Raw genomic sequence first — 14,659 nt, 5'->3', positions numbered from 1 at the left:
GGAAACAAACTGGTGGCTCAAAGTAGCGAATGTTGCAGTATTTCAGTTGTGGGGTGACAAAGGCATGAGTAGGCATGAAACCTGAGCTATAAAAGGATGTTGGCCCACCTATAATGGCTTCCATCTGTTTTCATGCAAGTATCAGCCCTGCTAGGTAGCTCAGGCCAGCAACCACATTCTACAAAAAATACTAAAGCTCAGCTTTATTGATACAGGCTATAATTGTGAGTGTCTGACAGTGTTTCCTTTCCTGTTGTCTTACATTAAAAGAGTCAAGATGAAGTAATTTAAGTTACTTGTGTGTTGTTTTCTACTGTACTGATGTTTGAGCAATGGACAAAGCTCAATTGTGCTAATGGTCTCCACATATCTTTTCTAAAGTTATTTCTATGTTCTGTATGAAACACGAGTCCATGAGGAACCTCAAGATGCAGATAAGCTCTATCTACATAAGCGTGTTAAAAGTGGGCTGCCTTTAAGATAGCTTCCAAATCCTCAGCACTTTGCCTTAGCAAGATTTAATCTAAACTTATTTCTCTCCATCTAGATCTTAATAGCTTTATAGCATTAAGTCAGGATCTCCATATCTAGCCATTCTGGGTTGGAGGTTCCTCCCCTGTGTTGGTAGTTAACATCTCCCATTTTCAGGGATGTGTCAAACAACAGAAAAAACCCAGGCACTACAGCAGTCCACGATGGAGTGATCCAAGGCTCAATCTTTCACCAGAATTGGAAAAAGTTAAAATGTTAAAGAGCCATTTACAAAGGAGAATAATAAAGTGGTAAACGTTATAAGTTAGCTTTGTGTACTTAAAATTTATAAAACAATAAGCTTCATTGTGAGAGGAAAAGACAACTTTATAGCTAGTCTGAATGTTATAAGTACTCTAGAGACTTTCAAACTGGAAGCCCTCAATCCGTCATATATGGTGATGAAAAGTCAGGTGTACTGAGCCTTAGTCTATAGAGTATCATAAAAGGATCTATTGTATTGATTTTAGTAATTTTGGGCTCTACTATTGAAAACTTTTTATTTATTTATTTATTTCTTGGATTTCTAAACCGCCCCCTCTCCCAGAAAGGGACTCGGGGCGGTGTACAGTCAAATGCAGATAAAAATACAATAGTAATATAAAACAATTAAATACATTTGGATGGAGGAGATAAGGCTGTGCAAGAAATAAATAGACTATAAAAAACCCTAAAAACACCCCAATTAAAACCCAAACCCAATTAAGATATATCCCGGGAGGTAAACTAAGAGAGTGCCAGGCCAGCTGATTGAAATAGGTGAGTCTTTAATTTCTGACGGAAGGAACGGAGGTCGGTGGTAGTTCGAATGTCGGGGGGGAGGTCATTCCAGAGGGTTGGGTCCATCACAGAGAAGGACCTACTCCTAGGTGTCGCCCGCTGGCATTGCCTAGCGGACGGCACCAGGAGGAGTCCCTCTCTGTGTGAGCGGATAGGTCGCAGGGACGTGTGTGGAAGGATGCGATCCTGCAGATAACTAGGTCCTATGCCATGGAGCGCTTTAAAGATGGTGATCAGTACCTTGAAACGCACCCGAAAGGCCACAGGTAGCCAGTGCAGCTCGCGCAGGAGAGGTGTTACGTGGGAGTAACGTGTACTCCCCATGATAACCCGCGCAGCTGCGTTCTGAACTAGCTGCAGTCTCCGGATGCGTCCCAAGGGAAGCCCCATGTAGAGGGCATTGCAGTAGTCCAGGCGAGACGTCACCAGCGCATGAGTGACCGTGCACAGGGCACTCCGGTCCAGTAGGGGGCGCAATTGGCGCACCAGGCGAACCTGGTGGAACGCCCCCCTTGCCACGGCTGCCACATGGTCCTCCATTGACAGCCGGGCATCAAGGAGGATGCCCAAATTGCGCGCCCGCTCCACAGGGGACAGTTGTTCGCCCCCTATGGCCAGCAATGGCGTCAGCTGAAGCAAAATATCTCCTTGAAGTAGAACAATCGGTGTGGTAGCTTTTGTAGGAATTAATGGTGCTTCTAATTTTTAATAGGCAAGGAAAGAGCCAAGAAACATGACTCAGAGTTAAAAATAGCTCTCCTGAAAGCACAACAAAAGCTTTGTAACTGTCTTGCACAGTAGAGCCAGAGTAAGTGACAGTATAATGAGTGTTTAGTGCAATAAACAGCTAATATATGTATACCATTATGCATGGTATATATTGCTTTACAGAAGTTTCGACTATCACTAGCTTTTAACTATTTTTAGTCTGAAATGTACAAAAAAACCCAAGCCCTCAACCCTCTTTCCTGTAATTCTACAACTAAGACTGTACATATTGTCTCTGATGGATAACGGATTATGAGGAAGTAAGCCCAATCTATAAATGTAAGTCATATAGTATGAGGAGAACCTAAATCACTATTAAGTTTGATCAGAGCCACCTAGTTCCAATATATAGCATACTGCTGAAACAAATGATTTCTTTCTCCTTCCTGAGGAGGCATGCAACCTTCTGGCCAAAGGCTGCACTTTTAAAAGTGGTTAGGGAAAGAAAGGGTTGTTTTGATTATATTTAAATTAATCGTAATTCACTGGGGCAGCAGCTAGCTAAAATCTTGAAAAATAAACATTGTACCTAACAAGTACCTGAATTGGAAACCACCAGGAAATATCAGTAAATACCACTGATAGGCTAAACTGGAAAATTAAAAAACAGCGGCCAAACACTTCCATATACTTATTTAAAAAAATGAAATGGATTTCTAGGAATCAAGCTCCACTCAAGGGACATTTTACTTTTATATAATTATGCTGAACCTTCTCTTCTGCCACATTAATAATCAAGATTGGGAAATAACTTTTGAAGGATCCTCGTGGTTACAGCTATGGTTTGGGAGAGTTTGGGTATATTTTTTCTGGACTGTTCAAATAAAATCACAGCTATCAACTGTTTTCAATTTAATTTATCAAATTAGTAAGGCTAATAATTTAATTAATTTAATAATTTATTAGATTTCTAGACTGCCCCCTCTCCCCGAAGGGACTCGGGGCGGTGTACAGGTATAAATTTAAAAAACCATACAAACAATAATATACATAGCTACCTAGTTCAAAACAATTGTTAGGTCTTAAAAGAGATTGGTTCAAGAAACTCACACTTGCAGTTCTACTTAGAAAAACTTAAAAGTCAAGACCTGTCAAAATAAAAGGGTTCTACCACTATTCTGGTGAAGGAATTCATGGAATAAGTATAGGACCATACACTTTAATGTTGCTGAGGTTGACAAAAAACTACTCTAAACCTATACAATTTAATAATGCTATGTGTCTGAATTGGAATAGCAAAATTTTAATTCTGTGGTGTGTACTTTTAAATATTCTCTATAGTAATATCTGCTGGAAAAAGAAAGTTTAAATATATCTTGGGCCATGTTAAAAGTAGCCGGGAGCAATTCTGCTACTGTTACCACCAACAGCTTTTGGCAGATTTTCATAGAAAAGAATTGCTGGATATGAAGAAAATAACTTCTTTTTGTGGGTGCCTTACCATTAAGCTTATACTAGGGCAGAGATAGATGGTTGTTGCTTTGAGGGCATGAATAGGATTTTTTTTAAAAAAAGTAATCAACAAATTACAAATTAGTCAATCTAACTGAATTCTTAGATATACTGTATGTTAAAAGATGGGGAGAGTGTTATGGCTGAAATAAAAACTGAATTGTCAGAGACCAGATTTTGCTTCCCTAGTTGCATATGCCCATCATACCCAAGGAAACTATTCCTTTCATAGAACAAAGTCCCATCATCTTCTTTGTTTGCTGAAAAGGAAGACGTATTGGTCATTTTTAACAGAATGAAATTCACTACAGACAGTGGAGATGCGCCCCCCTGCCATTCTTTAAAGCAGGTTTCTCAACTCCATCTACTGCCTGGAGAATTCTGAGAACTGAAGTCCACACATCTTAAAATTGCCAAGGCTGAGATTTAGTGGTCAAAGGCAAACCTAATAAGGAACAGGTAACAATGTACAATACCTGTGCAAAACTGCAGACTTATTTAACTGCAGGTGTTAGTCTTTTAAGGACTTGTGCCTAATCCTATCAGCATCCCTCCACTCATTAACAAGAGACAAGGCTATTTCTGGCACTGCTGATGCATCTAAAAAACAAGCAGTTCCATAACAGCAACAGCTTTTTATACAATCAAATTTGTCTGGCTTTCTCTATGGATCAAGGTCCTGATTGCAAATTGGAGTCCTAGAATTTCCAGCTCTACAATTCAAATTCTTATAAAATATTGTTTATTTTTGGTGCTTGCTCTTCCCCTCTATTTGCTTATATAGAAGCTAAAATGTTTGTTTTCTTTTTAAAAAACCACAGTACACAAATGCTACATCAGTTTCTGTTATCCAATCAGATTACAATAAACAGTTTAATTAAAGCTACCAAGTCTGTGCCCTTAATTAAAATATTGAGGATGAGACTGATTTGGGTTGTTGTTAGCCACAACAAAAAATAAAGAACAAGGGAGGAGGAGCCAACGTCGCGACAATACGGACATGCGGTCTCGATGCTCCAAGACCGCTACTGATACTTCTGCCACTGGGTGGTCCAATCGGACTAAACCATCCTGCAGAGACGGTGAACAGGAAGAATACATCTTGCTGATCTCAAGCATATTGCAAAGTCCCTGATCAATGCATGAGAAGTTCTTCAAGCCAGCGACAAAAAATCCAGCCAATGCTGATGAAAACTTTCCAAGCTAGAGCAGCAGTGTTTGTTAGCTGGAGATAATGGCACAATTTCAACAGCAGAAAGAAACTTGAAGTCTGCAAAAGATATTCTTAGAAATTCAGAAATTATCAAACACATTTGAGAGGACAGAGAAGAAGTTGAAAGACTTAGAGCATCTAACCTTAAAATATGATGAAGTTGGAGATGTTTATCAAGTGGAAAAAGTGGAGGTTAGAATCCTAAAAACTGAAGAGTAAAATGATCATAAAGAAATTAAATTTGCTGATATTTATGGTGATTGGTTTGTTTCTGGAAATGGAAAGAGTGGAATACGGAAAGAAGAATTAAATGGAGAGGAACTCTACCCCAGATGGCAAGACACAGAAGAAGAAAAAACAAAATAATTAATGGATTTAAAGAGAGAAATTTTATTAGCAATATCATTGATAACACTACCGACAATCAAAGATAAGCTGATTAAAGAAACAGAAGAAAGGCATCAAAATTACATGAGAGATTTTATAAGCAAGGAGTTGCTAAGAGGAGTCCATACAAAGTTGATTAAGGAGATGATTAGAGCAGTGTTTCCCAACCTTGGCGACTTTAAGTCCCGTGTACTTCAACTCCCAGAATTCTAGGAGTTGAAGTCCACAGGACTTAAAGTCGCCAAGGTTGGGAAACACTGGATTAGAGGACTGACACCACAAATGGCAGAAGACATGAGACTTTTTGCTACTGGAAAGATGCAGGTTAATAGACGGAAGAGTATAATTTAAAACTAGTTAAACTTAGTGAAATTTAGTGACAATAGATATAGTTAAATAAATATTTGATAATGATAATAATGTATACAATATGTAGTGTTATGATAAGTAATAATTGGATATGAATATTGAATGGTACCCATGAAAGGAAGATTAGAAATCCTTTTGGATTATATATAAAGGTTAATATAAAAGAACTAAGTTAGATTCAGTTAAGTCTCGATTGTTAGGGGGAAAATGTTATGATACAGGATATAGTCAAATAAAGGAGGGATAATGATAACAACGTATATACAGGTATGGGTACAACATAAGGAAACTCGATGTAAATTGTAAATGGTGATTTGGAAAGGAGGATTAGAAAACTTTGTTACTAAATATTATGGATGTTTAGCTAGAATAGGACATAAGGATTCAGTGTTATTGGAGGATTTTAGAAATAGTAAATGAAATGCCAGTATGTGGTTATGTATTTAATCTTGGTATATTTTATGATGAAGGAAGTTTAAACAATTATAGTCAAATGAAAATGGAGGTATGGTGATGGTAACATGTATAAATATCTGAGTTAAAATTAGTTAATATGAATTATGCTTGATGACTGTGGAAGATATGCACGAAAGCCTTTTGTAACCAACTGATACAATTTTTACAGTATGTAAAGAAGGAAGATTTTATGTGTTGTGTTTGTTTTGAAAATTAAAAATAAAAAAATTATTTAAAAAAATAAAGAACAAGGAAAATTAAAATTAAGCATAATTGTATGAGACTTTATCATAAACCTACAGATAACTTTGGATGTGTGAATTTCACAGCTGTTGCAATATGAACTGTAAATAAAATGTGCAAAAAAGATAAATTAGTAAGAATTTCTTTTGCTATATATCGAAGTACATCTGTTCACAGCAATTTATAGCACAGATTCATCTGTTGTCTTCTATCCTGTGTTGTATATTGTCGAATATGCCAGTATATGGCAGAAATCCTTACTACTTACAGGATAATTTACTCTGTAAAATCTATCTAGTGCTCTTAAATCAGTGGTTCTCAACCTGTGGGTCGGGACCCCTTTGGGGGTCAAACGACCCTTTCACAGGGGTCGCCTAAGACCATTGAAAACACATATTTTAGAAAAAATATGGAAAACATATAATAATCTTATGGTTGGGGGTCATCACAACATGAGCTGTATTAAAGGTCGCGGCATTAGGAAGGTTGAGAACCACTGTCTTAAATCTTCAACAAATTTTTAATATATCTTCCTGCCATGGATAAGTTTAACATCAACAATCAGTTTGGCTTTCTCTGTGGCAGGATCCATTGCATAGAATAAATTACCACTGAAGTTGCAGTAAATTTCTTCTGCATTAAACTTGAGGAGGATATTAAAATTTATTTTCCCAAACCTCTTAATGTTACTGTTTTAACATTCATGTTTGATACCAGTCCTATTTAATTTGTTTTTGCATTGTTTTTAATGTTTCTTAGATGCTGCCTAGGATTGCTAAGGGAGCAAGGTGATACACCATGGTCTATAGCAGCGATGGCAAACCTTTTTTGGCTTGCGTGCCATAAGTGGGGGGAGCGCAGGGGGGTTGTGTGCAGGCATGCCGCACCCATAATGCAATGCGCGGCCCCCCAGTGCGCATGCACACACTACAGGACCGACCCCCCATTTTTTGCATGCTTTTTTCACCCTCCCCGTGCTCCAGAGGCTTTATAGGAGCCTGGGGAGGGTGAAAACAGCCTCCCCCGCCCCCCCGGAAGCCCTCCGGAGGCTTCAGGGACCTTCAGGAGGCTTCCCTGAAGCCTCCGGAGCAGTTAAAACGAACTTCCGGTTTGCCCTTAGGGCTAGGTTTTTGCACTCCGGAGGCTTTAGGGAAGCTCATGAAGTCTCTGGGGGGCCTCCGGGGGGGGGGCTCTTTTCGCCTTGCCCAGGCTCCTATAAAGCCTCTGGAGCCTGGGGAGGGCAATAAATGGCTTTAAAAAGGGGTGAACTCAGCTGGCCAGCGCGCGCATGTGCACTGGCCAGCTGACAGGGCAGCACCTCGCGTGGCCTGACAAATGGCTCTGCGTACCACCTGTGGCACGCATGTCATAGGTTCGCTATCACTGGTCTATAGAATTTATAAACAGGCAAAATCTCACTCATAATGGTATTTCTAAATCCTTCATCACTAGAAGCAAAGAACCAAAAGGAAAGTTGCAATTGCAGCACGTCAGATGTTGTCAAACGCAAGTCCTAATATCCCTCACTATTTGCTATACCAAGCATTCAGAAGTGCTTTGCAAAGTTTATTAGTATAAAACAAATGTCTTTCTGCAAAACAACTAAACAATTGTAATACTTGCAGAGATGGCCGCAAGATGTGGTCAAAAACGTAATGACAGTGCCAGGGGTTGGGTTCTGACCAGCACTACTGCTGGTTCATTTGTGTCTGTGCTTTGCACTCGTGCGCATGCTGGATGCTCGCTGTGCAATAGAAAATGTTCTGCGCATGTACAGAAGTGAAAAACAAGATGGTGACAGCGGTGACCGGGGAACCGGTTTGGGGGCATGGCAGGCCTGGATTGCTGCTGGTTCCAATGACCCAGGGCATCATACTGCTACCGGTTCGGCTGAATCAGTAGGAACCCACCAGTGCGTAAGGCAGAGTGAGAGAAGTTTCGTATTGTATGTTGTTTGTTTGCACTATTGTGGCTGCCATCTTGAGTTTCTGACTACAATCTATGAACATCTCTGAAAATTTGTGTGTGGCTGGTTTGAAGGCTGTCCCCAATTGTTTTTTCATATGCATTCCCAAGAAAGGAATAAGCTGGCAAGTGCAATTTATAGGTTGCCTGGCCTCCAAAGGAGTTGGCATAGTTTTCAATTACTAATGCAAGACATACAAAATACACAACTGATTTAAGATCCCAAAGAGAAATACTTCATTTGCATTAATGCATCCTGAGAAGTATTTCTTCAGAATGCTTTGCATTACCCAACTATTAGCTATTAATCACTGAATTTCAGATTCATGTGGAGACCCACAGAATTCATTCCTGCAATAAAAGCTACCTTTGCATCAAACATTATTATGAACACGTTGGAGTGGGCTGTGTAGTATACATAATCAGAATTCTTACTGTATAATTTCTACTTTTCCACAATTAGGTATGGTGGGTGTTTATCCCTGAATGCAGTGCTGTATTGGAAGCTAGCATTTTCATCTACATTCAAAATCCCTTCTGTGTTTCCAAATCTGCACCACAGAGCTGTCTGCAAGAAACCTTAGTAGGTAAGTCTGGATGAAACCCTTATTTTAGGAAAGAGGTATACTCAGTTTTACAGCTCACCCTTGTATTCCAATTGTTTAGAATTCATAGTAAAACCATGATTGTAAAATCATATTGCTTTTCAACAAAGATGGTTAAAGGTAAAGGTAATGGTTCCCCTCACACATATGTGCTAGTCGTTCCCAACTCTAGGGGGCGGTGCTCATCTCCGTTTCAAAACCCAAGAGCCAGCGCTGTCCAAAGACGTCTCTGTGGTTATGTGGCTGGCATGACTAAATGCCAAAGGCACACGGAACACTGTTACCTTCCCATCAAAGGTGGTTCCTATTTTTCTACTTGCATTTTTACATGCTTTCGAATGGCTAGGTTGGCAGAAGCTGGAACAAGTAACGGGAGCTCATTCCGTTACGCAGTGCTAGGGATTTGAACTGCCGATCTTTCTGATCGACAAGCTCAGGGTCTTAGCCACCGAGCCACTGCGTCCCTGTTATATACTCTGTTATTATACTCTGTTAATATGATTTAAAATCGATGTTCTAGTTAAATCTTAGAATCTCATTCTGGAAGGCTAATGTGAATGGCAAGATAGGCTGTATAAGTTAGAACTGGGGTAGTGGTAGAGAGAAGCAACCACGCTTTTAAAACATTATTCTGTACATTACAAATTGTAGCTAAAACCATTAAGCGTTCATGACAGCTGGATCTCCATGGAAATTTAACACACTAAAAGAACATGGCTATTTTTAGACATGAGAAGTTGGGAAATCTATTCTGTGGGAAACAAGCTGCTTTTCAGTCCTCACAGTAATTCAATGGAAAGTGGCTAGGATAAATTAATTAGGTGAAAAAAATTAACATATCTGATTCTCAGAAAGAATTTTCTCTCAGTTGGAGATAATCTTTCTAAATCAAGAATTGCAATGGTCCTTATATTATCTGTCCTGGTATACAATTTCAGTATATTCTGATCCTTGATTCAGATAAATGAAATTATGTAAAACAAAACACATTGTTATTATTAATATGTAACACACATAGGGAGTTGTAAAACTCTGACAATTATATCAGATCAGTCCTTTTGTAAAACAATAATATCTCAGTAGCTCTTTCTCTTTATAGATATGGTTTTGCAGATACAGAACCTCAGTCTGAAGATAAGAGCAGCCCCAGTTGAATCAGATCAGCCACCTTTTCCCATAATTGTCAGGTCATATTCAGATTGCCTTCCAGGTCACTGGTATCACTCTCTGAAGGGAGGGCCATTTGATTGGACTCCTTCAAGTAACTAGCAAATCCAATGGGTTTCCAAGGGATCTATTGGACTAGGTCTAGGGCAGGGGTGTCCAAACTTGGGAACTTTAAGACTTGTGGACTTCAACTCCCAGAATTCTCCAGCCAGCATGGCTGGCTGGGGAATTCTGGAAGTTGAAGTCCACAAGTCTTAAAGTTCCCAAGTTTGGACACCCCTGGTCTAGGGTGTCTGGAGTGCTACAGGAATAACACCTGGGGCAAATCTGATCAAAGCCAGGGAAGAGCATTGATACTCCATTATTCTGTCATCTACACTTTTTCTTTCTTTTTACTCCCTCCCCTTCAAGCCATGGCTCTTTAAGTACAGTATTTATAAATATTGAATCCCAAAACATTATTATAAGGAAAAAGGATGAAATAGTACTTAAAAGCAACAACTATTATGTGCAGAGAAAGACTGATAAACAGAAAATATAGTAAAACATTGGATAGTTTCAACACACAACAAAAATTCTATTGTTTGCAATGAAGTCCATTATTGCCTGAAATCCAGATTTTTGTCTTGTTATTTCCAACATTTACTGGATCAAAGTCCATAAAAATCAAGAGTTTGTAAAATCAGGCATTGCCTAGACCCCAATTGCTTTGTTTCAGTAAAACTTTTTGCATGAAGGAATCTTAAAAATTCCTGAGTACCAGCACTGCTACTTACTCTGTGAATGGGGCTTTTTAAAAAAAAAATCTGCACAGCCTTTCCCCCATTTACTCTTCTTTAATTATGTTCTGGGGCAATGTGAGAAAATAAATAGACCCTATGACAACAGCCTGGCATTTGCTACCTTCCACCAATTAAGTTTCACAAGGCACTTTGTTTATAGTTCCGTTCAGCTTCAGCAGCATAAAATGTCTCCTTCAAGTTTCTTCAAGTCATGGAAACATGAGAGATAGCAGAAGGCAAATGGAACTTAGTTCATATAAATCTATTGAACAGTAGCAATCTGAGATGAGGATGTCAACATGTTATTTAATAACCTTAAACAATCTGCAGTGGCCAATCACAATAACTTGCTTCTTTTGCTGCTTTTTTTAAAATTAGCAATGAGCACAGAAAATCAAAAACACTATTCACCGCACAATTTTATTGCAAAGTTTTTTACCTAAAGTCTCAGAAGGATACAAAAATAAAAATCAATAATCATTGTGGTCAATAAGACAATACAACTTTAGAAATAATTTTAATTATGTTGTTGCAGTTTAATATATATACAAAACAAATTAAGAGGAAGACATTAATGTATACAAATCCAACAAATTAGTTATTAAGTTATAATACTAAAAGAAAAGAAAAAAAAACAAATTAACATACTAATTTAATATAACTCACCTACATGGATGACATATTCATTTAATAACAATATATCAAATTACACATAGAAATGTGTCTACTTTAGCAAAATATTATGAAATCTGTAACATTGAAACATATTGTGTCTTAAATGGTATATAAAAATATTCTTTAAAAATGTGATACATTTCTTGGATCCAGTCTGTGATATCCAGATAATATGAGTTTTCTTGTCCCTCTGTATAAATCTCTGGGCTATTCCTCACATTTGATATAGCCAATTTATTCATCCATCTACTAATACATATTATTACTCCAAAAAGAAACCAGACCTTGCCACAGCCAAATATATTACATTGCCAACAGAGAAACAGTCCATTCTTTTGATACATTCTTGAGGAGGCTAATATACTTGGAATAAACTTCTTCATGAATTAATTTTAATTTCAACTTTAAGACTTGCAGGCAATGATATTCCATGACCTGATATTCCAATACTTTTTTCCATCAGTCAGAAATATCAGTAATTTCTACTTCAAAGTTTTTAAACCTCTGATATATTTCCAATTTAATTTTAAAAGATTCCGTAAAAATGATGGCATTTTAGCCTCCTTTGAAGAGGTTAAGACACATGATCCTGAATAATTACAACATGCTGAAATTGGATAGACTGCCACTGTGGTGCACTAGACAAAAAGAATTCTATGTGTAGTTATTGAAATTCCTTAAAATAAACATTGCCAAGTTGTTAATTTAGAAACTGTTCCAGATTCTATCACATTTTGCACCAGAATGGAAACTTATTTTAAAAGAAGAATAGATTATTCATTAGACTCACCATCAAAATCTAATTGTAATTAAGCCTAAATATGTTTAGCTGCTTAAACCAGGATAAGAGAGATTGTTTTTATTATATTTTGACTCAAGTAATTGCCAAAGTGATATTACAATGAAGTAATTTAAAGTCAATATAATATGAAGTCAATATAAATTGAATATGTATATTATATAAAGCAAACTACAATACGTATACACACACACACACACACACACACACACACACACACACTTAAATCTTTTTGGAAAGTTTCAGTTCCTGAAGTGTACTGTTCTTTATTCACATTATAAATAAAAAATAAGGAATTATCTGGAAAATAAGGCAATCATTGATAGATTTATGGTCCAAAGGAAATTTTATAGTTGCTGAAAATTCATACTCACTGTGTTCTCTTAAAGAACCAAGTTAGCATTTTGTGCATGGTCAGAAATTATATATTTTTGGTTTTATATTGCCCCTCAATAAACCACCAGGTAATAATATTAAGGAAACTGGGCCATTATCTAAAATATATATTTTATCTTAATCTGCAAAATACCGCAGGAATCTGAATGATACCTTCACATGCATCCAACTCATATAATTTCCAAATCCCATAATTATTCACAACTTTCTTGCCCTTGAAGGAATTGACAGTTTTAAGCTTTATAGCACTCATTCATCTCAGTCTTTTGAAATCAATCTTGGTCTTAATTAATTTTACCGTATGTTTCATAATGTATACTTCCATAACAGAGAGAGGCAGAAAGATTTATTCTTGTTTAAACATTCAACTACATGGCTTGTGTACCAAGTCAAAGGATATTCTGAGAAATGTTCGTGCTATTTCTTTTCAGGATTCATCTGGGTTTTTCATCAGTGATAGTTTCTTTCACTAGAAAGACAAGAATAACATCCATCCTTATGACAGAATAATCAAGGAACAGTTACATTGCTCAGGAATAGGCAACACACATTTAACTTCCTTGTCTCTGTCAGTTCACAGGAGGATGCTTTTATTTCAGCCATATCACTCTCCTCAATTAACAAACACTACTTAACTGTCTGTATATCTGTTTAAGTGTGCAAAAAAGTACACTTGTGGTCTACATTGCAAAAGGCAGTAGGATCTCCATTAAACTTAGAGATATTTAAAGATTATGAAGTATTCACCTGGTTTAGCATATTAATTTACACGAGTTAATGAAATGGGTCAGATGCTGACCAGTAGAAAACTGAGTGCTATTTGCTTAATTTACAAAAAGAAACAAAAATATCCCCTAGTAAATTGTCCTACTACTGCCACTATTTCAAATTATCTCCTCAAAGATTTGTGGCAACTTTTTCCTTGATTGGATTTGAGCAAATTATTATTGGAATAGTTGTATGGTTCCAGAGAAAGCTATGGTACCATCTATGGCTTCCTTAATCTGCCTTCCATTTTATATAAAAACATGTATAATTATAATTATACAGTATAACAACACTGAAATAGACTTGGTTAATCACCACATACATACTTGGTATGCAAAAGCTTCCATATTCAATCATTAGCATTTCCAGATTGGGCAGAAAAAGGACATAACCCATTTCTAAAATTCTGAAGAACTGTTTCCTGTTTCAAAATGTACATGCTATGTACTATATTAAACTTACCGGCACAGCTGCTCTGCCAAAAGTCCCATCCTCATTTTGGTGCTTCCTTTGAGATGGAAGTTCTGAGCTTTCTCGATAATCTCGGCTCTTGATGTGCTGCATATCAAGCACCACCTGGCTTTTAGATGGAAGTGGTGGTTTATTCTGCATTACTTCAGATTTTGTTAATTTAATGGGATTCTTGAAAGTTGACAGAGAAGGATCTAAATTGGAACAAGGCTTCTGCTTGTTTTGAATCTTTTCCTTCACTGAACTGTTTTCCTCAGATTGATTAGAACAGGTATAAGAACGAAATCTGTGTGTGGGGAGAAAGAAAGGTGGGGAAGATTGTTGCTTGCAAGGTTTGTTGCCATCGGTCTCTTGTAGCTTGGTAAAAGGAAAGTTTTGATCAGGAATGATTGGGAGTTCTTTCCGGGACACCTTAAACAACTCCTGTTCTTTCTTAATTGGAAGCTTGTCCTTGGATTTTGTGAAGTCATATAGAGGATTATCAAACATTTCTGGTTTTGAAAATGCTTCATCTTGCAGCAGTGGTTCTACCATGCTTTTCCTCACCTCACTGTACCTGCCGAGGTTAGTAAATTAAGAGAAAAAGGAAGGTTATATAATCATTATACAAAGTTTGGGAATGTTTTGAAAAGGTTATATCAATTAATTATTTTTTCTATTAATTATTGTTCTATATTGTTGGAAAGGGAAGAGAGGCACATGGGTTTATCAATTCTATGTTCAAAAATAATTTGATTTTCCTTGAGTTTTATGCCCCTTCAGTTGAACGGATGTAGCATGATTTTATCTTTGGCAGCACAGTGCCTGGCACTGGCCAAGGAAAGATTCAAAA

The 14,659-nt window shown here is 37.3% G+C and overlaps 1 protein-coding gene across 1 annotated transcript in view; it reads right to left on the bottom strand.

The window, feature by feature from the left end:
* Nucleotides 1–11,124: 11,124 nt before the first annotated feature.
* Nucleotides 11,125–14,659, bottom strand: part of INPP5D (inositol polyphosphate-5-phosphatase D) — a 106,959-nt gene continuing 103,424 nt past the window's right edge. Inside the window, exons 22-23 of the mRNA XM_081954054.1 lie at nt 13,819–14,383; nt 11,125–13,057 (exon numbers count right to left, since the gene is read on the bottom strand). Coding sequence (XP_081810180.1) covers nt 13,055–13,057; nt 13,819–14,383 — 568 coding nt within the window. The 3' untranslated portion in view covers nt 11,125–13,054. The remainder of the gene's footprint in view (nt 13,058–13,818; nt 14,384–14,659) is intronic.

Source organism: Natrix helvetica, assembly GCF_964273705.1.
Source record: "Natrix helvetica genome assembly, chromosome: 5".
Lineage (NCBI taxonomy): Eukaryota > Metazoa > Chordata > Lepidosauria > Squamata > Natricidae > Natrix > Natrix helvetica.
The sequence above is the reverse complement of the archived record's forward strand: the minus strand, read 5'-3'. Positions and strand labels throughout refer to the sequence as shown.